Genomic DNA, 26,182 nt, shown 5'->3' on the forward strand with positions numbered 1-26,182 from the left:
TCTAAAGAAAGAAAGTAATTTGCCCAACACCACAGGGCAGTCTGTAAAGGTGGTTACAGTACTGTGCTATCTAGGATGGAAGCCACTAGTTCAAAATGAATTTGAATACGGCTTTGAATGAATTTGAATTTGAATAGGGCTAGTTCAAATTGAGATGTGGTATAAGTGTAAGATTTCAAAGATTTAGTTCAAGAAAAAAGAACATAAATATCTCAATTTTTTTATATTGCTTACATGTTGAAATATTATTCAATATATTGAGTTAAAGAAAATATTATTAAAGTCAGTTTCATGTTTTTCTTTTCACTTTTTAAAATAGAGCTACTTGAAACTTTTAAATTAAATATGTGACTTGCATTATATTTCTGTTGGACAGCACGTGTCCATAATATAGGTCACAGTAAGTACTATGATTTCATCTGTGTAAATTATCAAATTGTTTCTCCCACTAGAATGCACATTCCATTGAAGGCAAAGATCAAGTCTCGGTGTTTTTTTGTTTTGTTTTGTTTTATCGTTATATATCCAGGGCTTAAACACAGCATGTAATCAATATATATTTGCTGAATAAATAAATGAATAAAACATCTCAGGGCCAAATTTAGGGCTCTTCCCCCTATACCACATTGATTCTAATCAGTTCAGAAGGCTCTCTTACATAAGAATATAAGAATTATATTATGTTTTATTAATAAATACAATATTACATTTAACTATATATAAAAATATAAAGAGCCACCAACTTCCCAAGCTAGTTCCTGTTCTCATTCTTATGGGCATACTTATTTCTATTATTGCTTGTTAAATAGTTATTAAGCAGCTACAACAGGACAATAGGACTATCCACCTAAAAGACAATTCCTGCTATAATTATGGAGTATTGAGTCTAAACTGACAACTGTATTTCCATATACAATTAATCCTGCCCATTTAAATCTACTAGCAATAGAATGGTCCAATGAAATAATTCTAGCCTGGCCTGCCTCAATATTTCTGTTAATGACTAAGATGAAAGAAAAGAAAACATACTTATCAAATTTGTAGATTACAAGAAGCTGGACAGGAAGACAAATATGTTGCATGACCCAACCATGAACCAAGAATACTTCAACAAGCTGTTTCAACAGGCTGAATCTAACAGGGATAAATCTAAGGTCCTGTACTCAGGTCTAAAGTACAGCTGTAGAGGTACAGGATAGGTGAGTCATGTCTACCTATGTGTGTAAAGCCTTACAGATTTAAGCTGACAGTATATATTCAAGGGAGTCAAGAGGATGATGAGGTTACCCACCCCCAAAATTAATGTGATTTTAGATACAGTAATGAAAATATAATATCTTCATGTACAAAGTAAGATTTTTGTTCTACTCAGCACAGGTCAGACTGTACTTGGATTACTGTCTACAGTTTTGAACATTTCATTTTAAGAGACAAGACAAAGAGATAAAAAATCAGAAGATATTTAATGTGGAGAAAAACAGGACAGCTGTCTTAAATACTGCAGAAAAGTGATTAGACTATTTGTCCAAGAATTAAAATCAGAACCAATGGGTGGGTCACAGAGGGAGAAAGAATTACTCAACATTGAACATTGCAAATTAAAACTTTCTAACAGGGGAGTTTCTGAAGATTTAAATAATGGAATGGATGACCTCAAAAAACAGAGAATTTGCAGTTTGGCTATCTGTCTCACAGAAGGTTGACTACATGATCTTTAAAGTCCCTTTCAACCTTGGGATTTGCTGATGCTGTTATACTAAATTTGTAACCTCTGAACCCAGTTAATGCCTAAAAAATGACACTTTGTGACAATAAAAACAGGTCATGGAAAAAGATTTGGCTGCTTTGTATGATATAGGGCATATTCCAAGGCAGAACAAACTGGAGAAAGTTCAACAGTCCTTTTTCATAAGATTTTTCTTAAATTTAACCACATCACTCATGTCAGCCTCTCCACCTGAAAAGAGTCTGTGTGTTTTGATGCTTAAGTGTCGTCAGAGGCCAATTCATCAACAGCAATAGTGAGGTAATGGAATTCTTTATTTATATGAAAATTCTGTAGTTTGTTAATACACCTGCCCTCTGAGGTTTAAAAGGCACAGATTTTCTCAGACTATAAACTAACTATATCAACATGGGGTGAAGTTTTTTTTGTTTCAGAGCAGTTCTTTCTACAGCCCTTACAGATAATAGTCAAATGGTTATCTGGGTTGAAAAGGTAAAACAAATTGAAGACACTTTCAAGATGCTGACTGACACTTAATTCACTCCATGAACATAAACTGAGTTCCTATTGTGTGGAGATTAGAGATGGCTAACAAGAGTCTAGCTTCCAAGGAGCACTTAGTCTCCTTTGGGGAGACAAAATACTCCATACACAGAGAGTCTTAAAAGAGAATGCATAAAGTGTCCCAAGAGGAACACAAAGTGCAATGGAGTTTGAGAGGATTACTTTTGGTTGACCAGGATCAGAGAAAGCTTCATGGAAAGTGAAACACTGTACCTGGGGCTTGGAAAGGTGTGCTGCAATTGGACAGGTAAAAGATAAGAGAATTTCCGCAGGTGGAACACTATGAGCAAAGACAGAGCCATGGAAAGTTCAGCACATGTAAGGGAACAATGAATACCTAGACTTTGTGGGAGGGCCGCTATAGGAAACAGAAAAATATGTTGGAAAGGTCATGAAGGGCTTTGAAACGTCATGCTAAAAAGTCTGGACTTTCCTCAGCAGACATAGAAGAGCCACTGAATGTTTTTCAAGAAGGGGTGTAATAAGATTAGCACCTTGGCTTTAAGAACAAGTCTTGAGTCTCTAAAAATAGACTTACCATATGATCCAGCAATCCCACTCCTGAGCATATATCCAGAGAGAACCTTAATTCAAAAAGACACTTGCACCCCAGTGTTCATAGCAGCACTATCTACAATAGCCAAGACATGGAAACAACCTAAATGTCCATCGACGGATGACTGGATAAAGAAGTTGTGGTACATTTATACAATGGAATACTGCTCAGCCATAAAAAATAATAAAATAATGCCATTTGCAGCAACATGGATGGTGCTGGAGAATGTGACTCTAAGTAAGCCAGAAAGAGAAAGAAAAATACCATATAATATAACTCATATGTGGAACTTTTTTAAAAAAGACAAATGAACTTATTTGTAAAACAGAAACAGACTCACAGACATAGAAAACAAACTTAACGGTTATCAGGGAGTTAGGGGGTGGGAAGGGATAAATTGGGATATAGACTGGTATATATAAAATAGATAAACAAGTTTACACTGTATAGCACAGGAAACTATATTCAATATCTTGTAATAGCTTATGGTGAAAAAGAATATGAAAATGAATATATGTATATTCATGTATGGCTGAAGCATTGTGCTGTACACCAGAAATTGACACAGCATTGTAAACTGACTATACTTCAATAAAAAAAGTAAAAAAAAAAAAAAAAAACAAACGAGTCTCTAAATCAAAAAACATATGAAAATGAATATATGCATCTATATATGTATGACTGAGACATTATGCTGTACACCAGAAATTGACACACTGTAACTGACTATACTTCAACTAATTAAAAAAAAAGAATTAAAAAAAAAGAACAGATGAGTCTCTCAGAATTTAACTCTTTCTTCCCAGCCTCAACCCTATAATTAAATATTAATGTTGCCAGGGCTGGAAAATTATAAATTTGGTGAATATTTACTTCAGTCGAACCATGGTATTCACAATGGTCTGTTCCAGAAATTTAAATTAAAGTGTTATCCTACCTTTCGAGAGAAGTTTGCTACAACCTGTACCTAATTTTGCTGATACTAAGAGATTAGAAAATATAGATTCAAGCTTGCTAAATGAAAGGAGAGCGAATTCTAATTACTCCTAAAACTCTGTACCTAATTAGTGTAGTAGACAATTGATGGAAAACACTTTCAAGTATAAAGTCCTAGAGTAAATTTCATCACACATAGTTAAAGTTATAAAATCAAAACAAACAATCAGTTTTCTCATCAACAGGAAGTGTACTAAAGATTCCCATGAGTTCTACTGGGAAAATAAGATTCTGATCCACAGGGCTGTCCATTCAGCCACCATAACCAAATTCAGCTAACGAAAGAAAGGCTCAACTTATTTTGGCCTTGAGTTTGTGAATCAAATTCTCTAGGTAGTTAAGGACAGAAAAGTCTTGTTGGGAAGAATTTTTGTCTTTGTCTTCTTTAAGGAAAAAGCATAGCTGAAGGCTGGGGCCCACATCTTAGACAGTCAGCTGCCTGGAATTTCCAGATCAAGTTGAAGATCAAGGTACTTAGGGCACCTGACCTTGAAGCCTACACATTCAGTCTACTCCTTTCTTTGTTTAGTAACTGTTTTGAATAGATAATACATGTGCATGGTAAAAAACAAAAAAACAAAAAACAAAGAACCTTAAGTCTCCTTCTTAACCCACATCCCCCAATCCCCAGGTTCCTCTTCCTAAGGCAACAACAGTTAGTAGCTTCTTAGGAATCCTTCCACATATAATTTATACACATATAAGCTTATGTTTCTATGTACTCTTCTCCATTTTTCACAGTGGTAGCATTCTACACACACTACTCTTACATTGAAAAAACAATCTGCCATAGAAGGATGGAGGTGAAGAAATCTCAACTCCAGCTCTATGTTTCATCCACACATACTACAGTCACCCCAGTGAAACCTTTTTTAGGATACAGAGTTCTAGTAATTTAGCAATCTAGCAATTATTAGGGTAACATCTGGTCTAGGCTGAATTCAGCTTTTCTGGCAATTTTTCCTATCCTAATATGACTAAGAAATAGGAAGAAAGCAAAAAAAAAAAAAATCCTTTAATAGCAGAAGTGGATAAATGCTGTAATTAACAGCTAACACAACTATGTGCCAGGCACTGTGCTAAGTGATTCAAATGCATTATTTCATTTAATCCTTAAAACAACTATAGGAGGCTGGTATTCTCACTGTCCCCACTTCATAGTTCAGGAAACTGAGTCTTAAGAGAAGTAACTTGCCCAGAGTTACAAACCTAGTTACTTGTCAAAGCTGAGATCTGAACCCTGCTAATCTGATCCCAGAGTTGTACTGTTTTTCTGCCTCTTTAATGACTAGAACAAACCTTCCAGAATCCACTTACTGTTTTTCATTTAATCTTCACACGGGCAATAACTTAAGTTTCAAAACTAGCATCACACTAGAAATAAGATATCAGAAGGGAAAAGACTGGCTAACCTAAGGCAAACATACCAACAACAGCAAAAAGTAACTGCTGGCAGGCTAAAAGGAAAGAAACTAAAAATGTATTTAAAACAAACACAAAAAACAGCACAGCAATTGAGGTTCAACAGGGAGGTTCAACAGGCTGGGTATGAGCTACCCAGCACAACTCAAAGACAGCCTGGCAAAATATACTTAAGGGTTATCAGGATCTTCTGAATCACCCAGAAAAGGTTAAAGCATGTTGGAAAGTGAAAAGAAAATGAATGAAACAAGTTCAAAATGGTAAACAACAAAAAAGATTTGATGATCCTGTAGTGGGTACCACTAGAAAACAAAGCAAATACTTGTCACAGGCTCTGACCATACAACAGTAACATTTGAGTCATTAAATTATTCCACAACTGAGAATATTAGGTTTAAATAAAAGAACAGGACAGCTCTACTTAATTGACATCATGGAAGCATTCCTCATAATAAATGCTTACATTAAATGTTGAGAGGTCAAATTCATTTTGCTACTGATTAAACTTCATAACTCCAGAGCTCTGTTCTAGAGGGAACAGAAAGGTGGGGGAGGGGAGACTTCCATGCTAAAACATAATAAAAATTGCCCTTAAGAATGCAAAATAAACTTTAAAAAGAAAAGATTCTGTTCAAACCTAAAACTGCTCTTAAAAAATAAAGTATGTTTTTTAAAAATCTTTTTAAAAAGAGACAATCTGGCAATTTAAAAATTCTTTTACTAAATAATTAATTTAATCATTCATTTAGCAAGGATTTAGCAAGCACCTACTCTGAGTATCAAATTAATCTGTGCAAAAACTACTCTCTGTTTAGGAGCAATTCCAGTTGCCCCTCCTGAGTTTGATGATGTTCTTAAATCCAAAATTTATTATTGAGGTTTTAAGCTTCACAGTACTATCCTTGTCTCTCAGTGACTCCAGTGCCTCATAAATAATACTGATCTCTTTTACATATAAGGAAAGCAAATAACCCAGCTAGCAAAGTAAAGAAAAAAAGGAGTGTTCAAGCCCTAGTCCGATGGCTCCCTAATATCTCTAAAAGGAAGGAGGGGAAAAGGGAAGAAAGACTCACTCACTAGGAGTCTCCAAATATAAAAGGCTAAAGTGTAAATTTTGCCTTATGGCACATAGTAATAATGATTATTACCGTTTACTAAGTCCTCTAGTATGACAAAAAAGTCCTCTAGTATGAGATTTGCCACTGTAAGATACATTTGCATTCACTGTCTCTTTCAAGGTACATAATCATCTATCTAGTACAAGTGGCCCCATTTCACAGGAAAGAAAATTGACGTTCTGAGGAGTTAAGTAACTTAAGGTTGCACAGTGGAGAAGAGAGGAGCTGCAATGAAGCCTGGGCTCCCCTCCCTTCCCCAAGCCATAAGTGCCCCTCTCTCCAGGCAGTGTCAGTATTGACTGTTTCCCCTACTCTGTGACAGTACAGCTCCAAAAATCTCTTCCTGCTAGATCAGACATGGAGGAAGACAACACTGCCTGCAGAGTTCAAAGGAAGGAGAGTTTCCTAGCCATGCTTTCCTCCCCTCTGCCTAAATCTGAGAGGGAAGAATTCTTGTTATTCCTGATGCTGACCTCCTGCCATGTATTGGCAGCTCTCAGCATCCTGTCTCGCTTGCTCTGTTTGGGCCTTCTGACAATGCCAGTTGTGTTTTGGCCTTGTTTCTCTCTCATGGTAGTTTATAAGTTGCTTAGAGAGGATCTGATTTTGAATTCAATGAAGCTTAGTGGGCACTTGGGCAGGTCTGTCACTCTGGCTGCTATAAAGGAATCCCAAAGGGACTTTCACGTAGCTTGTTTCCCTTACTCTGCCACCAGCTGAGGCCAAGAAAGCAGAGCCTACATGGCCACACTCAAGTCTCAGCAGTGTGCTAATGAATGAGTTTATTTATTTGTGAGTTGGCACGCGGATCCTTTCCTGGGGCTGTGTACATGGCTATCTCCACCTGGTTTCCTAAACTCCCTCCCCACGAAGCCTAACCTTTACGCAGGGAGCACAGGGGCCACAGGACAGTGTGTGGGCAAACAGACAAGTGGGCGAGGCACTTCCTGAAGCCATCTCACCTGACAGAGAGCCTCCTCCAAGAGCTACACCTGGCCTGCGGCCTGCCTGTCAGAGCCACTATAAAGAACAAGCTCCTGGGTAGCAGGTACCAGTGCTCTTAGGTTATGCAATGTTGGTAAAATGATGCTGCATAAGCCTTTGGTTTGGGCAAACAGCTACATGTGTGGGTGTTTAAACAGAGCAACTCTGGCTGGCGGAGGCAGAGAGAAGACGTGTACATGGCCAGAGCTCACCATATATAGCAGGTCTGGAGCTGCTGGAATCCAGCACGAGCTTGAAAGCCCTACAGCTATATCAAAACTGCTGTGGTGGTTTTAAAAAGCCCTCTTGCAAAGGCCAGGAGTGTCTGCCAGGGCAGTTCTCTGGCTGGACTGAGACTGGAACCAGTCTGTCTTCTTCCAGTCTCTTCCACCTCCACAACTTTACTTCCTTCTCTTCTTTCCCAGAGGTTTCCTCCTTCAGGCTTATAAAAACCTAGTGTTTTTTAACCTAGTGTTCCAGTGTTTCCCTACCTTAAAATAAAAACAAAATACAAAATGCTTCTCCCCTCCATCCTGTTTCTCCCACAAGTGATCATCATCTCATCTTTCTTTCTCACTTGGAACGTCTTAAAAAGTAGTTTACAATTAATTCTTCCCCTCCTAATAACTCCTCCAGACTCCATGTCCTCTGGTTCTTGACCCCGGAAGGCCAATGCAACTGCTTTCCTTGACCATCCCCAGGCTGCTCCCCATCCCCTTCTCCCATACGATCTGTATGTCTGCTTATCAAACACAGCATTTGTCACCCTGGACTATTTTCAGGTTTACTTCTTGCCTCTCCCAGGACACAGACAGGGAGTGCCAAGAAACAGTTTCATATAGTTGTTGGTCAGTGCTATGCAGTCCAAATTCAGGGCAAGAGATTCCCATCCCCATGACCCCAAAAGGGGTCATGCAGGCAGGAAGCAAAGTGTTGCAGAAGGCGCAGTTCACATAGTCAGCTTTGGATTTGAGTCTTGGATCCTCCCATTATTGATCAAGAGGCCTGTGACAAACCCCTTAAAATTGCCACAATCACCTCCCCATTTGCAAAACGAGAGAGCTGGACTAGATCTGTGGTTTTTAAACTGTGCCTTGAGCTTCCATGGAGCTATGTAAGGGTCCCTTACCAGTGAGCGTTTTGTGAAGACCTGAAGTGAGCAGGTCGTTCCCACTTCTTCAACCTGAGTAGCAATCCTTTTACCTATGCAAACACTGTGGCTGAGCATAAAACTTCATTTTTAAAAAGGGTTCTTCTGCTGGTAAAAAGATTGAAAACCATGAGGTCCCTCTGCCTGCAATGCTTCTTCATCCAATCTCTGACTTGCTAACTTCTGTTAATCTTCAGGTGTCAGTTTAAATGTCATCTCTTCAGTGAAGCCCTCCCAGAGTGACCCACCCCCTTCAACTAAATTATGTATCCCTCTACTTCCACGGAGCCCTATCACCTCCTCTCATAGCACCATCCAGTGGCATTTTACTAACGATTTGTTTAAAGTCTCTCTCCCACACTCTAAGCCCCATGAGGGCAGGGAACAAATCTGCATACAGTAAGTTCAATTTAAAAATTAGTATTATAATTTATGGATTTATGTTTAAGAATAAGCAGGTTCTTAACTAAGCAATATATAGTACTGACTAATATTAAATACTATTAGTATTCATAAATAATTATTCAATTAGTTACTTCAGTAATTTTAATTACCAATGAGGAAAGCAGTTAATACTTTAAGCTAACCAGACTGATGCTGGAATTTCCTCTCTACCATGTACTATCCAGTTCTTTAGGCAAGCTCTCTGGCTTCTCTAAGCCTCTGATCTCTCATATGTAAACAGGAATAAAGTAGTTATAAGAATGTGTGAGATAATATATGTAAATAAATTTTAAAATAATATTTTAAAGGACCTAGTAGTTATTATACTTACATCTGACTTCAAAATAATTTTTAAAAATACAAACTGCATCTTCCTCCCACTCCACCTCCATCATAGACATATTCTAATTTTATTTGTCCCATCCCACTTTCTAAAATTAATTTTTGCATCAATAACATACTAGTTTTCCATGACAAATTTTAAAATGGGGGCCTCTACAAGTCAATTAGTGCTTAGAACACCAACATAAATTCCACCTACATACATCTCACCACCCAGGGAAACTTACACAGGAGCAGAGCTTTGCCACTCCCACCTGACCAACAGGCAGTGGCCAGGACCCTTCCAATTGCATGGGAGCGAAGTCAGATCTGAGGCCACAGATTATTTAATTAATATTTATCAATGCAAACTAAGAGTAAGACATGGGACTGAGGGGAAGAAATATCTCATATCTTTCCAAAATTTTCGTATCGTTCTAAAAATAATTCTTCCTCTCAATAAACTCACCGTCCACAAGGAAGACTGATACATATTTGATAGAATATAAAAATGTTATGTGATGAGTACCGTAACAGATGTATCTAAAATACTAAGGGAACACAGAAGAGAAACTAACTTTGCCTTTAGAGAGAAGGCTTCAAAGAAGAGGTAATATCTGAGTTGGATACTGAATGAAAAACAAGAGTCTGTCAAGTGGAGAGGAGGAAGAAGGGAAGAAGAAAGCTTTGTGCAGAAGACTTGATATTTCTATTATATAGTTTTATTTTTTCTTGCAGGGAAGGGGGTGGTGGTGGTAGTGGTAACCAGAATAGCAACAGATGAGAGAAGTAAAGGTGGCATATTTGGTGGGATATGAATGCCATGCTAGGAAACATACTTTATCCTGAGAACAATGGAGAATATTAAGGAGAGTAAGTGTGTGTGTGTGTGTGTGTGTGTGTACACTAATCCCATTTGTATCAAGAAGATCAATGGCACAGGAAGAAGGAATTTGGAGGCCAAAGACCAGTTTACAGGTACTGTAGCTTACAACCAAGTGAAATCAACTTAGTGGGTGACATCTTGAATTTCTGTTTAAAATGAATTCAAATGAAACACAAAATATCACAGATTATCTGACATTATAAGTTTTACAAAACTTTTGTACCAGATACATGTGTATGTTCTGGACTGCAAAATAAAATGCATTTGTTACTGTGGCTCATGGTCAAAGAGTTTCAGTTGGGTGACTGGTGCCTGACCAGATGAAAGGGGTGAGGGAAAGTCAAACAGGCCTCCCAGGTTTCTGGTGTGGGCACCTGAATGGACCACAATGTCACTGCCCAAGATTAGGAACTGAGGAGAAGGTCTACTTTTATCAGGTCCATGTGGGGATGCTGGAAAGCCCAGACAGCAACCTCTCTCAGCATCTTTTCAACAGTCAATACTAATCTTGTTCAGCAAAGACAAAGGACAGTCACTGCAGCTGGAAGCTCATCTGAATACACAACTGATAGGGGCCTTCTAGGAACTGGAGGGGTCCCAGTCCTACATCCCAATACACAAAAAAACTTAGGAACTAGAGAAAGCAGACAGGATAAGGGAAACATCAACTAACGATATGAGAAATCCTGTCCCTATTCTAAGAGCCGACAGGGAGCCATCACCCTTGGGAACCCAAACAAGATTTCTGAAAAGTCCACGGCCAGGGTGTTCTAGTTTTGGTCTTTTGGGGGTTGAGGGGGTGGAATTCTTCCTATTTTTATGACTGCTATCTAAACTTCCCCATCTCTCCCTCACACTACCACCCACAGGAGGTATTTCAACCCTACACATCTCTAGCAAGTCCACTGAGCCCAGTAATACTGGATTTGGCTATCCCTCAGTTAGCCTCCTAGAGCTTCAGGCTAAGAGAACAGGGCTAGAAGAATACAGCTTTTCCACAGGCTTGGGGTGGATACATTACTCCCTCTTAGACCTCTATCCCCTAGAAGAGAGCTTCCTCAACTCTTCTTGGAGGATCACAGCCCAGCTGGACCCTAAATTAACTTTCTGGTGACCTTTTGCACTACATTCTTCCACAGACTCACCCTACACACTTCGGACAACTGACTGACCTCAAATACTCTGTGCTCTTGTACATGTTCTATGTTTTGCTCCTAATTATTTCCTCAACCTAAAATGTCCTCCTTTTCTCTGACAGAAATTCCACTCACCCTTCTTGGTGCATCTCAAATGTCACCTCTACCACAGAGCAACTCTTTATCCAATACCACTCCCTTCCACCAAATCTGGATTTAGCCACGCCTTGTCCTTCCACAGTATCTGCTTGTGCCTCACTTCTTTCAAGAAGCACAGTGCTTCTTTCGTTGTCACCCATTACAGGCAATTGTCCTTTGCCTGTTTTCCACTAGACTGTTTCTTGAAGGTGCACACCATGTCATGTCCTTATTTCCAATGCCTCTGTCCTTAACACACAGTCCTCAATAAAAGTTTGCTGATTCAAACTGAAAAGCTATTGATTCATCCCATCAAAGCCCGCAGATCATGAGAACTAAGGAGGAAGGACGGAGGGGAGATCGAGCATAGATTTAAAGCAGACAGCCTCCTTCCCCCTCCTTAACTGATGGTGGTACCCCCCTGCTCCGCTGAGAAATTAAACCAACCTCAGCAAGGAAGAATCAGCAGGCACATTTGGAAATGGTGGCTAACTTGAAAGGACTACAAGTAGTTTCAAGGTTCTCTCGGCTACTATTAGTCAGGTATTGACCTTGGGATGTGGTCACAGGGATTATATTTTTTATTTTGTCATCCACTCCCTCTAACACTCTGATACCTCTAGCTACTGGGCAATAAAGAGTCTTTCATACAGGCTCTGAATATTATCTTTGAGCTCCTCTGGGAACAGCCTAGCCTCCTCTTAACCCTCCCACCTTTCCAGTGAGTAATTCCACAGTGCCACCTCTGCAGTCCTCTCCTTGAAAAAGTAGTTTTCCTCTCAGTACATCCAGCTGCCCTCCCTGAACCTTTTCCTAACCTTCACGATTCAGACAGAAGGTAGTTTGCCTTCTCAGCTGCCTGAGTAAGAGACACGGTACATTTCAAAGAACAGGTAGAACCAGTACAAGTTTTATCGCGGCTTCCTCTGTGATTCCACAGGCACTACTTAGATTTATTATAGAACTCAGCCATTCTGATTTATAACTGACTGTTATACATGTCTTATCTCCCTCACTAGACTGTGAGCTTCTTGACATAGCTTATTGACTGCTCAGGACACAGTGTACACTCAATAAGCTACCAGCTTAGAAAAAAATAACATAAAATAAACTGCCGTCTTAGGCCCCTTAGCCAATCTCACTGACTATGTGAGTTCAGAAGAAATATTTCAGAGGTGATCAAAACCAAAAAGTCTTTATATAGTAGTCAGTCCTGTGATGCAAAGCTCAGCTGAAGGCAGTCTCAAACAAGGGTCCTTTTGACAGGGCAACCATTCCCCACGTTCCTCAGATACTCACTATGGTCAAAGTAGTAAACTTAGTTCTCCAGAATTTACTTTCCCAAGATCTGGCAGTTCAATAAATACATTCCCCAGCCCCCACTTCAACGACTCTCCTATATCCTTCTGACCTTTAATACTGTGTAACATTAGATGAAAAATTGATTTTTTTTGGCTACTTAATTTGCAGCTGAAGAAAAAATATACTGTTTAAGGTGTTAAATATTTTTACATGCAACAAACCTGGCATGAATCTAACCGGTATGCACATTTTAGAGGTACAGGCGTAAATGTCAGTGCTATAATTTGTTATAGGTTTCTGATGACCAGCAATGAAAATGACCACGGATGCTCACAATTCAAACCACTTTTACGTAAATGTGAACTTTCCTAAAACAGCCAAGGGAGAGAACTTTCCATCCAAGCTCATAGGGTCTCTTAGAGATACTGATAGCATTGTTCACTGGGTTAGGTGTTCTTTGAGAAAATCCCACTTAAGTTTCTTTTGGGGACTATGCTTTGACCTTTAATAAAAATGTGCTACAAGACACCAGTTATTAAAAATGAAAGGAACAGTTTTTAATGCCTGAACTGACGTTTCATATAATCAGCCCCGTGGAAGGCTATACCTTAACAAGTCAGTAGTGTTTAAGAAAAAAATACATTTGATGACTTCACTTAAATTGTTCACTTACCAGACATGAAGCAGAGTTATAAGAAACCATGAATTGAATGTATCAGGCATCTGACACCCTAGAAAATAACAATAAAGCACAAACATATGAAGGTTTATAAAAAGAATATGGACTATATTTGAAATATTGATAGGAATTTGTTTAATTAAAACATGTGGCAGTCACAGTACTCTCTGATTATGCTAACAAAGAGGGCCAGTGGAACTACAAGGCAAGCCCATGGGTTGAAAAGAGCATTGAATGCAGTCAGGCAATTAGCCTTCTAGTTCCAGCCCTGTTACCACCTTGCTGTGTGGCATTGGGCAAATCACTTCTCTTCTCTGAGCCTGTTTTCTCACTTTGTATAATGTGGTCTGGATGATCTTCATGATTCCTTCTAACTTTCATGTGATTCAATGTTACTTTCGTTCTTGGTCTCAAATTCTTCTGGAAAGCTAGACAGACACCACCTTGCCTATCCCACTTAAGTACAGGCTGTTTTCACTTGAGCCCTGCTGAGAAGTCTAAGTGCTTCTAGTCTCCTTCTCCCATTTTCTTTCTTTAAGGTGACCCAATGTGCTATGAACATGGGTATGCTGAACAATTCAACCCAAATAAATGACCAGGAGAAGGAAGTAGGGATCTAGGGAGCTGTAGTTGAATAAGAAAGCAGATCATATCTAACAAAAGGCCATTCATCACCCCAGGAATGACAAAACCAGGTAGAGCTTATCCTTGGTTTAAGATACCAAAAATCCCGTCAGTGCTTAGACATCCAAGCCTCTCAATTCTCAAATCTCTAAGAAATGCTTCTGGCTGGATAAGGGGTCCCCCAATGGATATGCCCTCCTTATTACATGGCAGGGAGAAAAGCTGGAGCAAGAGGATAAAGAAAAAATCAGTGGGAGACTTGGGCCCTAAGAGTAGAATCTGTCCTTTGAAGCAAGGACTCAAAGTAGTATCTTCTGCCTTTCAGCAGATAATGAAGTACACAGTGTACTAAATGATAACAAATAGGGGCCACTAGGAGAGAAAACACAGAGCAGGGTCCTGTGAGGTACACTAATACCACCAATAATAATGAAGAGCTATAATTCACTGTGGGCTTACTTTGTGCCAGACATTATTATAGGTGCCTTACGTGATTAGCTCAATGAATCCTCCCAAAATTCCTATGAGGTGAGTATTGGTATTATCCCCATTTGATAGGTAAGAAAACTGACCCTTAGAGAGCTCATGACAATTGCCCAAGGTCACACACCTCTGAAATGAGACATCTGGGATCAAATTCAGATCTGCTTGATTCCATACACTGTAATCTTAATCACTAACTGCCTTTCTATACTAGTATCAGAAACTAACACTCACTAAGGGCCCATACTTCCTGCCAGGTCCACCAGTGGTCATGTCAATACATTATTGCACTTAATCCTCACTTTAACTCTGAAGGAAGGCATTATAATCCTCATTTTAGAGTTGAGGAAACAGGCTCAAAAAGCCTAAGTAACTTGCGGGCAGCCACAATATTAACAAGCTAGTGGCTGGGCTGGGGTTTAAGTCCAGGTCTGTCACAAAGTGACACCAAAATACCCTGGTGAGATTACTGGGAGGTGCCCAGCAGCTGTCAAGTGGACTTCCTCTTGGAGCCCAGCAGGAGGGAGGTGAAGGCTGGCCTGGCCAGTCATTTAGCTATTAAGACACATGCCATCTGAGAGTGGGCCAACCACCCTCCACCTAGAACAAGAATAGCCATGAGAAACTCTCAAGCCCAGATCTGAAGTTGGGTCTTTTTTGGATGCTAGAACAAAACATTAAAAAGAAAAGTTTTCTTGGAAGTCTGTCTTTCAATCTGGAAAATGAAATTTGGCTGCTTCTAAAGGACAATCTGTTCAATTGCTACCTCTACATCAAAGCTTCTCAGCAGCCTCCAGGAGCCTTTCCAGTTTTCTCAGAGAAGGAATCAGTTCTCGGGCTGGAAAGCACAGACAGACAGACAGGCCAGCAATTGGATTTGGGTCACAATTTTCCCTTCTAAGGGTCAGCTCAGGGCTGAGGATGGGAAAAGAGCTGGCATTTGACTGACTCCCTGTAGCCATTGGGGTCAGAACAGAAACCCACAGGGTAAAGCCCTAAAAAACAAGACCACTGAATGTTTGACTGTGAGCGACTCAACAACACAGCAGATTCTTGAGCTTAATGAAATGTGTTTAAACACCTCAAAGTTAAAACCTGCTATAGGATCTTGCTACAATCACACCCTTGCTCCAATACACACTCAATGTATTATTTTCTGAGGCTAGGTACTTTCTTCCTCAATACCAAGTTGGATAAAATTAAATAACTCATTACTGTTATGGGGTGGCAGTATTAACATAGTTGTTTGTTTAATGCAGACTCTGGAGTCAGACATCCTGATTTAAAACCTTAACTCTACCTCTTATTTGCTACGTGACTCTGGGTACGTGACTTTACCTCTCAGTGCCTCAAGTTTTCTTCTCTGTAAAAATGGGAGAACAAGAGAAACTTACAGGGTTTTTGTGAGGATTAAAAGAGATAAGACCTATAAAATGTTTTGCAAAATGGTTAGTATTTAATAGGTACTCTATAAATATTCACTACTGTTATTTTTCAGTGAATTATTTAGGCACTAGGGTTTAAATTATCTTTGAAAAAAACTCACTATTTAAGACTTGTTAATAATATGATGAACCTCAATCTTACTAACTCAAAATTTATTCATTAAGAAGCCTACTCTCCGTGATACAAACTCTTAAGGGCTAAAAGCAAAGCAATTTGCAGTTAACAGTGTGGAATTAAATACAAGCTTTATTGATTGGTTGGCCACCTCTGTCCCAAAGTGCTCTTTATAAGAGAACTGATCTCCAAAAGACCAGTTAGCAAACACTGTGTGCTCTCAGAGGGTGCACGTATTTATGCCACAATGACATCATTAGAACATCTTGGAAACACAGTGGGCTGGAAAGATGTCTTACCGGTCAGAATCCCCAATATCTAGGTCTCTGGATCAAGACCTCTGAACACAAGGCTCTGAGATGACAAAGAATCTGTAACTTTCACATTTTATGGGTCCTGTCCAAGAGGCTGATAGGCATATTGTTTACTGAGTAAATAACTCAATCTTCATGAAATACCACTGGCCTCACTTTTGCTGGAAAAGTGAGCATGACACTGACCATCTACCTGAGGTCCAATATCCTTTTAAGAAGTTACTGAATTCTCAGGACTCTAAGAGTCAAGCTCTAAAACACCAAAAATTCAAGAGAGCAATAGCCACTTTAAAGGCATAATCTTGGGAAGTACTATATATACATTCTTTTTTTTTTAACCCCAAACCTATCTGGCCTACTCTTTAGAATCTAAGATGCAAGAAAGTCTCATTATTTTATAGATATCCTTTAACTGCCTCTAAATGGTACTTTTCACATTTGATCCCTTTTTTATTCACTAGCCATAGTTTGGAACCACTTTGGTTTGATTTTAAAATTTAATCTAACCACAGCTGACAAAGATGGACCACAGTGGAGCCCAATACAGATGAACATGTTATGGGTCTAAAAGGCAATTCTTAAAGTAAGTCTTAGAAAACCTGAAGTAAGTACTGAAAAAAGTACTGTCTCTCTAGATAACTTCTTCAAAAAGCAAAGCGAGAACAAAGCTCATTGAGATGTACACACTCTAATACATATAAACATCAGTTTGTAACTAACAGAACATTTTATAGACGTAGTTCTCATTTTAAAATTATAAAATACAAGAAATTATAAAATACAAAAACACTGAGATGTATTACAATTTCTATTTTGCAGTTATATTCATTCACAGGCAATATGTTATAGTAAAAATATTCTCGATTTTAAGCCAGATAACTTAGGATCTAGGCTTGACTAAGCAACTTTGGGGGAGTCACTTAGCCTCTTTAAGTTTCAACTGTTTCTGAAAACAAAACAAAAATGAAAATAAAAATACAAGCCCTTTCTATCTCACAACGTTTTGTTAACTCCTAAGTGAGACAAGTGTAAAAGCATGCCATGTAAATGCAAACTAATATGTGATGGTAATAATTTAATGAATTTTTATTTTTACAAGTAGTTTACATTATAAATGAATGAAATGATATATATAAATAAATTGGATTGATATAAATAAATATAAATAAATTGAAATGATATATTAACTTAAATATGTAATAATAGTTTCATTCTTCAATACTATAATATTAACTCAAGAATCTTCAATAATGAGGATTGGCTAAACAAAGATAGCTAGTAAACTTCCTTTCAAAATAAACATAATAAATTTGAGTTATTTATTGAATCAAATATTAAATAATGTCTGAAGATGAAGTTTTAAAAAGATTTGATGACAAATATTTGAGCACATGGACATAAGAAACCACTTAAGAAAAAATCCAGCTTCTAATATTCATAGTTTCTTCATCAGGTAGAGAAAGAACATTTTCTCCCCTCAGACTAATTTCTCCTAAAATAAGAAATTGTTACAGATTAAAAAGAAGCAGGAAAGTTTTCTTTCCTCATTATGAATAAATAAAGAAATGGAAGGTGGATACTAAATTAGGATTATAACTCAGCATAGTGTTTTAAATTTCTAATATAGTATCAATCTGCTGAAATAATAAAATCAACAAAACATCTAGCATTTGGTTTTAAAAACCAGACTATTAAATAATCAGAACTGCACTGTTTCTTCATTGTTAACATAAATAAATGTAATTATTTGCTGTCCATGAAAAATATCAAGTATGTACAGTTAAGTGTTTGTTGCTTTGAGGATAATGACTATTACTACAGATATGCACAGCACACAAAATCTGTGGAACTGGAAACAGCTTAAACTTTCCCAATGACTTTACAAGACTTTATAACTGACTTTGTTTATAATTACAAGTATACAGCATCAAAATGAATATTGTATTGATATAATCAACTGCTAGTCATAATCTAAACCAGTAAAACATTTCTGGAAAGCAATTTATCAAGATGTAAATTGAAAAATCGTATATGCCTTTTGACCCAACAGTGTTTAACAGAAAGAAGAAAAATCATAAGGCATATTCCAGGATTAACTAAAACAATTATAAACTGGAAATAAAACAGGAATGATTGACAAAAAGTTCATGTCAAAATGTTAAGTAAAAAATCTAGAATGTAAAACAAGATGTGTTTACTATTAGTAAAAAGACACATGCGTGGACAAATTTTTAGTTTTTTTTCCCCAAACTTTTTAAAATGTCTTAATAGGGTTCTTTTGGCCTTTGTTTATTCTATTAAAAGAGAAAAATAAGCACCTTTATTACACACTTTGTTTAGGAAAAACTGTTGCACTAGTAACTAAAAAAAAAAAAAAAAAAAAACTATCCTACCAAGGCACAATCATTAAAATGAAAAGTAGATTCATTTTCTTTTTAGAACTATCAAAAACAGTAACTTACTTAGAAAGAATTCCTCGAAGTCAGTTTTCTCCACACAGCTAGTGTACATGCGCAGAGCCGCAATCTTAATCTTCTAGACAAAGAGAATAAAACCAAACTCAAGACATGACCAAGTGGATGTCCTTGTGCCATTAGATGTAGGTCACAGAGTCTTGTATTTTTTTCAACTAGAAGGATGAGTTCAAACTCATCTGTAGGCAAATTTAATAGCTAAGCCAACATAGACGTTTTCTCTTCTTAAAGCCAGCCATTCACAGACTTCATACAATTTTCACATTTTATGATTTTAGCATCAAAACGTCAAAAAGGTTTTTCCAATATTTAGATAACACCCCACCTTTAATTCAAACCCATTTTACCACATTTGAGCCTCTAAACCACAGTTCAGAATCATCCACATTAATTCTTTACAATGTGAAACCTTTTCTTTTAAAAAATTACCCATTCTCCTGACCAAAAACAAACAAACAAAACCCTCAATCTTTCAATATTTCCTCAGAAGCACTATTATCTATTCTGTAAGTCTTTTTTTCCCAGAAGGGAGACGTCATTTTTTTTTTTTTGCTGATGAACAGAATACTATATTTATAAATAAGGGTTTCTAAGGAGTGTAAAATATAGTAAAAGGATCAACATTTTACTGTTCCCCAAAACACTAAGAATTCTCTTAGAATCTTGATCTGAAGGGTGGTTTTAATTTATCCAATGAGCTGTATACTTCAGGTTTGTATATTTCACTGTATGGACATTATGCCTTTATAAAATCTAAAAATGAAAAATAAATTCTTGTAAGAGTTGAATGGTAGGTATAGAGACTAACTCAGTGCTAAAGAACAGGAATTTCTAAGGATTTTCAAAATATTTCCTTAAGGATACAATTAAATTAGTCTATCAACAAAAGGCTTGTGAAGCTTCCTTTTCCTTAAAATGATAGAGAAAATTACTCAAATATGCAAACTAAATATACACACACACACACACACACACACACACACACACACAAAGAGAATGACACAGCAACTGAAGGGAAACCAACCTAGAATTTTAGCAGAGCTGTTATTTAAGTTCAAAGTCACCAAGGATCTACTATAGCCAATACTACATACGTTCGTATTTCAGTTTCTGATGGGCGGAAGTAACTGTAATAAATTCAAGAATTATGTCTTTTATTGCAATTGAGATTTTTTTCATTTGCTAATTTGAGACCTGTTATGTTTTCAGGGATTTTAGTCTAAAGCTCATATGGGAGAAAACAAGACAGAACTGAATTCCAGAATATGGAAATCAGACATACTTATATGTGCAGTAAATCAATATTAGAAGCTCACATCTAAACAAAACCCATGATGAGACACTAAAAAAGAAGAGCAAATTAAACCTAAAAGCAAGCAGAAAGAATGCTATATAAAGATAACAGTGGAAATCAATAAAACTGAAAATATAAAAATAATACAGAAAATCAAAGAAGCCAAAATTGGTTCTTTGAAAATACCAATAAAATTGACAAACTTTAGTAGGACTGATTAAAGAAAAAAACAGAAAAGATACAAATTACCAGTATCAGGAATCAGAGAGGGGAGGCAACATCACTACATAAAGATATTAATGGGATAATAAGGGAAAATTATGAACAACTTTAGGCCAATAAATTTGATTACTTAGATGAAATGGACAAATTAACTAAGAAATACAAACTACCAAAACTCACTAAAATAAATATATAACATGAATAGTCCTACATCTATTTCTAAAATTGGATTTGTGGTTAAAGATCTTCTCCCAAAGAAAACTCCAGGCTTGATGACATTACTAGAGAATTCTATCAATCATCTGAAGAAATGATACCAAATCTACATAAACTCTTCCAGAGAAAAAGAGGAAAGAGCACATCCCAGCTCATTCTATGAGCTAACATTACCCTGATAGCAAAACCAAAGTCATCAGAAAAAAACAAACCTATAGAACCATAGCCTTCATGAACATAGATGCAAAACTCCTTAACAAAATACTAACGAGTTAAATCCACCAATATTTTAAAAGGACAACATATCATGATAAACTGGGATTTATCCCAGGAATGCAAAGTTGATTCAACATTCACAAACCAGTGTAATTCACTATATCAGCAGTCTAAAAAAGAAGCATGTTTAACTTTTTTAGCACCTGCAGTTCTTGGAAGTATTTGACATAGAACACATTTTGGGAAGTACTGGTCTGTATCATCACCAAACTAATGATATCCTAATGATATCCTAATGATATCATTATCCCAGTGTTTTGGCCCTGACAGGACTATTCTTATCCTTGAAACAGAGAGTTTATAACATCTGGAAGCTCTTCAATTCAGTCAACAAATAATTTATTGAGTACCCAACTCAGCACCTAACACTGATTTCGACACTAGGAATACAGTAGTAAACAAAGCAGTTAAAAACTCCTTTCATGGAGCTTAAGGCCTAGTTCAACAAGAGACAAACATAATTTTAAGTAAAATTTCTAAAGGCCATGTCTTGATTTTTTTTTTAACTTTGCAATTTCTTTCAGATTCTTATATATAATATAGTCTTCTAGGTTCATAATTAACCACTCTGCCTAAGGAAAGGGAGACTTGTCTCCAAGGGCCAAATCTTTCCTTGAGAAAGGTTTTCCCCCACCACATGTTCATGAAGCAAGCATTCATTACAAATAATGAAGACCTCATCAGATTGGCCAGTGTATTTATACAGCGTTCATACTGTGGCAATCAGGAGCATTTTATAGTTCCTCACTTTTCCTGCAGCGAAGCCAAGCCTTTATACTTGGGTGAGCCATTTTCCTGGACAAATCTCTAAAGCAAATCCCTTAAGACCATCACACAGGGACTGGAAATAACAACTTGGGGAAAGAACCTCTTCAAGATTCATGCATTAATATAAGTTAAGGAGGTAGGTGGACTAAATTTCCAGTCAGTCAATACAAATTGTTCTGGTCCTCAGATGACTTCATGTTTACTTCATTCTAACTTTGGAAGACTTCATCAGTCTACTTGACTAACACACAAGCACCTAAGACAGCTTTAAGAAATGAAAATAAGCTCTCCCACTAACTGATGCATTTTGTACCATCCTATAAGATAAAAAACGAATCTAGTAAAAGGCTTGCACTAACAGCTGTATGAGAGTTGGAAGGGGCTTTGAAGGCATTTGAACTTTCTATTCTGTACTGGAATTCCTTCTACAGCATTCTTGATTCACAGTCAACTATCTGGGCCCCTGTTCAAACAAGTCCAATGACCTTGTGAGGCTACCTATCCCACTGGAGGACAATTCTTGTTAGATTTTTGTTATATTGAACAAAAATCTGTTTCATGTAACATTCATTAAAAATCATCTGCACACTGCAATACCTCAGATTAAGTCTCTCCATTTTTTTTTTTACATCTGCCCCTCAAATACCTGAGAAGAACCATCATGTCTTCTCTTTTCCAGGCAAAGCATCCCTATTTCCTTCAACCACTCTTCATTCAACACAGTTTCTGAAGCCTTCACAAGGCTCACTGCCCACTTCTGAATGTACTCCAGTTTGTCAGTGTCCTTCAAAACAGGAATAACTTTTTGGCTTAATGCTAATCTGGAAATTGCCTATTCAGTAACATGCAGCTGAATCTGTTAAATGTTATCCTTGTGCCTGATGTTGCGCCAAAAAGATAACGAAAAAGAATGGCTATTTCAGGATAGTCAAATAGGCAAGGAAAAGCTACATTTAAATTCCTAAATATGAATAAAGAAGGAAAATGGAACTACAGGTGAAAACACTACATAAAAAGATGGAGGAAAGATGGCTGATACTGCTGATGTGGACAGACAAGCAGGCATTTTACTCCCTAATGAAAGACATGTGAAAACACAAAACTCAGATTCTTGCCAGTACAATTTAATACAAGTGTCTGCCATAGATTTCTGAGTCAACATTTGCTGAAAAGGGCTTGCAATTTTTCAAAATGGAAAGTTATACCTACATCTTCCCTCCCAAATTATACTGGAATGTCATACTTTGATGTTTTGATGTCACAAACTTAAAAATGAAGGTTATAGAAAGTAGACACTGCCACATCACAAAAGATTATTTTTAATGCAAATATTAAGGACTTAGTTGAGGTCACAATGGAACCAAGAAAAAATCAGGGAATAACTTAAACTAAAATAGTGAAGAAATTTTCCTAATGATTTAGTAATCCTCCAAGTGGTAGCCAACTTTCCCTCTGGAATCATAAAAAAACAGACGAGACAAAGCATATGGAAGCAACCAAATGGAACTCAACCATCAAAAAATGAATAAAACAGTAAATTTTTTCTCTTTTCTTTCTTTCTTTCTGCTCTCATTTCCCTTTTCTTTTAATGAATTTCTAGCTTTCAAACAAAACACATATTTTAAGTTTTTAAATCTAAATGCCATAATCACAAACCTTTTTTTTAATAGGGGAGAAGATTCTGGTTAATAATATTACCAAATATACCAAAGATCACCATTTCTCAAAGAATCATGATGTAAAAAAGATAACTTTAATGAACATAACTAATACCTTATTAATAATTAAGAAGGCACTTCAAAACCTTAGGGTCTCAAGAACATCATTATAACCTAGTATGTGTGTTACTCATTTTCCCATTTTTTTAATTGAAGTATAGTTGATTCACTTCTATACTTTTAAAAATCCCTTACAAACAAAATGCTTGTGGAATCACTGTTCAGTTTATGTAAAAGGTAGATTATAGAGAGAAGCCTAAATTTGCTACAGTGAGAACCGTTAGGAAGAGAGCCGGACATTATAAGAAGAAACTAAAAGTAAAGTCCATAATAAAAATTGAAATTCTAATTTGAATTCAACTTGTTAAAATGGTGTAACTGGAATTATTTAGTCATTTCAGGCAAAACTATGATGTTCTGTAGAAAAGTCTTCCCTACTATGTATTGGTTTGCTTTGATTACTATAAAACTTGTGACTATTAAGCTTATCCAACATTCTTACAACCTTGAAAAGTATTAAAAAGTACTTTTGCCATAACTGTAGAGAGAAATGGTAGTACTAGGAGAAAACTGGGCTGGAGAAAAACTCAATGACTAATGTTTTATTACTTTACTTGGTTAGAAACATTGTTATAAAAGTCCAGGGGCCGTAGCACCTGATGCAGAGAGGACATTCATTCATTTATATATATAACAGATAATGTGCTACGTAAGCCAAGACTTGACTAGGAATGACACAGTTAGCAAATACCCCCCTATAATATGAATTACAATAAATCACAGAATTGATTAGTTAACTTTAAAATGCTTATTAGTAAAATGTTAAAGAAAGTCACAACAATAACCTAGGGAAAATCACTTACAAATCAGAGAGAGTAATGTTTCCTTAAGGACACCACCCATCAGAACACTGGGTCCATCTAATTCCTTAGAACTCACCTATATGGCATATCATGCATGTAGCAAAGGCCTTGAAAGACCAGTCTTAACTGGACTGCCTGCTACTGAGATACTTAAGGAATCAGGTTAAGGGAATAGAGGGAATATTTCAGTCCCACATATTGTACACATCTGATTTGGAACGGGGGGACAGGGGACAACAATATATTTTGAAGGTCTCAAAATAATGCATGTATTTCACAAAAGCAAAGAAGAAGCTTTAAAAAAGTCTTCTGTGAGGAGCAGAAAACACAAAGCTCAAAAATAAAAATGAGAAAAACTTAAAAGACTTTACCCATTTACTGTATTTCAAAGGTCCTGTGAATCCCATGGCTTCTATTATCTTTGTGAGGGCACCAACCTTCTCCTCAACAGGCTGTGGGGAATCCTTGATATTGGAAAGCTATTTAATCAAAAAGAAGAAAATCAAGATTAGTTGCAAAAATTTTTTTCTAGAAGAATGCTTTTATTTCTCTTTAGGTCTAAGGGCATTTTTAATTGCTTAGATTTTTTTTCACCCAGAATTTTTAATTTTCATTTTTCTGGGCACCTTATCACTCAGTACAAATATATCTGTAACTCTAATAAATGTCCTCCAAATTTCAGAGCAGACATACCCACCTCACTGACTATACGTCTATGAACCCATGTCTAAGAAATGATAGATTCGGAGCATCAGAATAAAAGCCCTATGAAAAAGAGTACTTTAAAAAGGAAATCTTGACCCTACCTCCCAAAGAATAATACTGAAAACAGGAATGTTCTATGTTTATTGATATTACAGGAAAAGGAAAGAAAAATGCTGTCTGAAAGCAGTCAAAAGTCATTAAAAGTCATAATCAACCAAAGCAAGCACCGAATAAATATTTTTAAACTTTTATTTTTTAGTATAACAAATTTTATTAATGATCATATAAAATACGTAAGTTTTGTAGTTTGCAAATAAACCCCAAGGAAAACCTATTCTAACACTAAGCCTCTTCAATTGAAGGCAGACTATGTAAGAAATAAGAAATTCTCTAGAAGATAATATCACTTTATTTTTAACATCCATCTCTTTTCTCTCTAAAGTATTTTCCAAGCAAGAGAGTACAATGGAAGAAATACAGGACATGGCAACAGGAGCCTCAGATTTCAATATTCAGTTGGTCTGTCTCTTCCCATCCTTGTGACCTTGGGTAAGTCACTTTACTTTCCTGAGCCTCACCTTCTGCATTCAATAAAATTTCTTTCCTCATCCAATTAACAATTTTGCTGAGTTTCAAATAAAAATACATGTGTGAAAGCACTCTCTAGACATAGAAGGAACTAATAAGTCTCACCTTATTTGTAGTGTGGTACCTCCTATTCAGCTGAATGTCTACTCCAGGAATCTCTTCTGATCCACCACATGCTAGGGGCTGGCTCGTCTGGGACCACTAGGAGATTAATAAAAACAGATGTAAGCAACATTGAACATTCACTTAGAGGGTTAACATGAGCAGAGCTGCTTCAAAGCAAAGACTATAGAATCTTTCCAACCTTGTTTAATCCCATTCCTGGTGAACTGATCACTAAGAGGATCCAAAATGGGCACCTAGAATGGTGTTTGGTACATGCTCAATAAATATCTGTTGACTATCTGACTAAATAAAAGAATGCAAAGAATCTTTCACAAAATAGGTACTCAATAAATAGCAGAAGCTTCCATCATCACCACCATCATTGTCAACATCACTGTTGTTCACATCAGAATTGCCTTCCTTCTATGTTCACACTGCACTTGAAAGTACTTTAGCAATATAATAGCCAACAGTTACAATTACTGTGTGCCAGGCACTATGCTGAGTGCCTTACATATGTAATTTATGTAATCCTCACCATAATCGTATC

The 26,182-nt window shown here is 36.9% G+C and overlaps 1 protein-coding gene across 1 annotated transcript in view; it reads right to left on the reverse strand.

Annotated features, from left to right (window-relative positions):
• The window catches only part of LOC102510080 (ubiquinol-cytochrome-c reductase complex assembly factor 1), an 86,339-nt gene that overhangs the window by 40,889 nt on the left and 19,268 nt on the right, over window positions 1-26,182 (reverse strand). Inside the window, exons 3-6 of the mRNA XM_006188567.3 lie at window positions 25,633-25,728; window positions 24,606-24,713; window positions 18,866-18,938; window positions 13,417-13,474 (exon numbers count right to left, since the gene is read on the reverse strand). Of these exons, the coding sequence (XP_006188629.1) occupies window positions 13,417-13,474; window positions 18,866-18,938; window positions 24,606-24,713; window positions 25,633-25,728 (335 nt within the window). The remainder of the gene's footprint in view (window positions 1-13,416; window positions 13,475-18,865; window positions 18,939-24,605; window positions 24,714-25,632; window positions 25,729-26,182) is intronic.

This window comes from Camelus ferus, chromosome 19 (genome assembly GCF_009834535.1).
Source record: "Camelus ferus isolate YT-003-E chromosome 19, BCGSAC_Cfer_1.0, whole genome shotgun sequence".
Lineage (NCBI taxonomy): Eukaryota > Metazoa > Chordata > Mammalia > Artiodactyla > Camelidae > Camelus > Camelus ferus.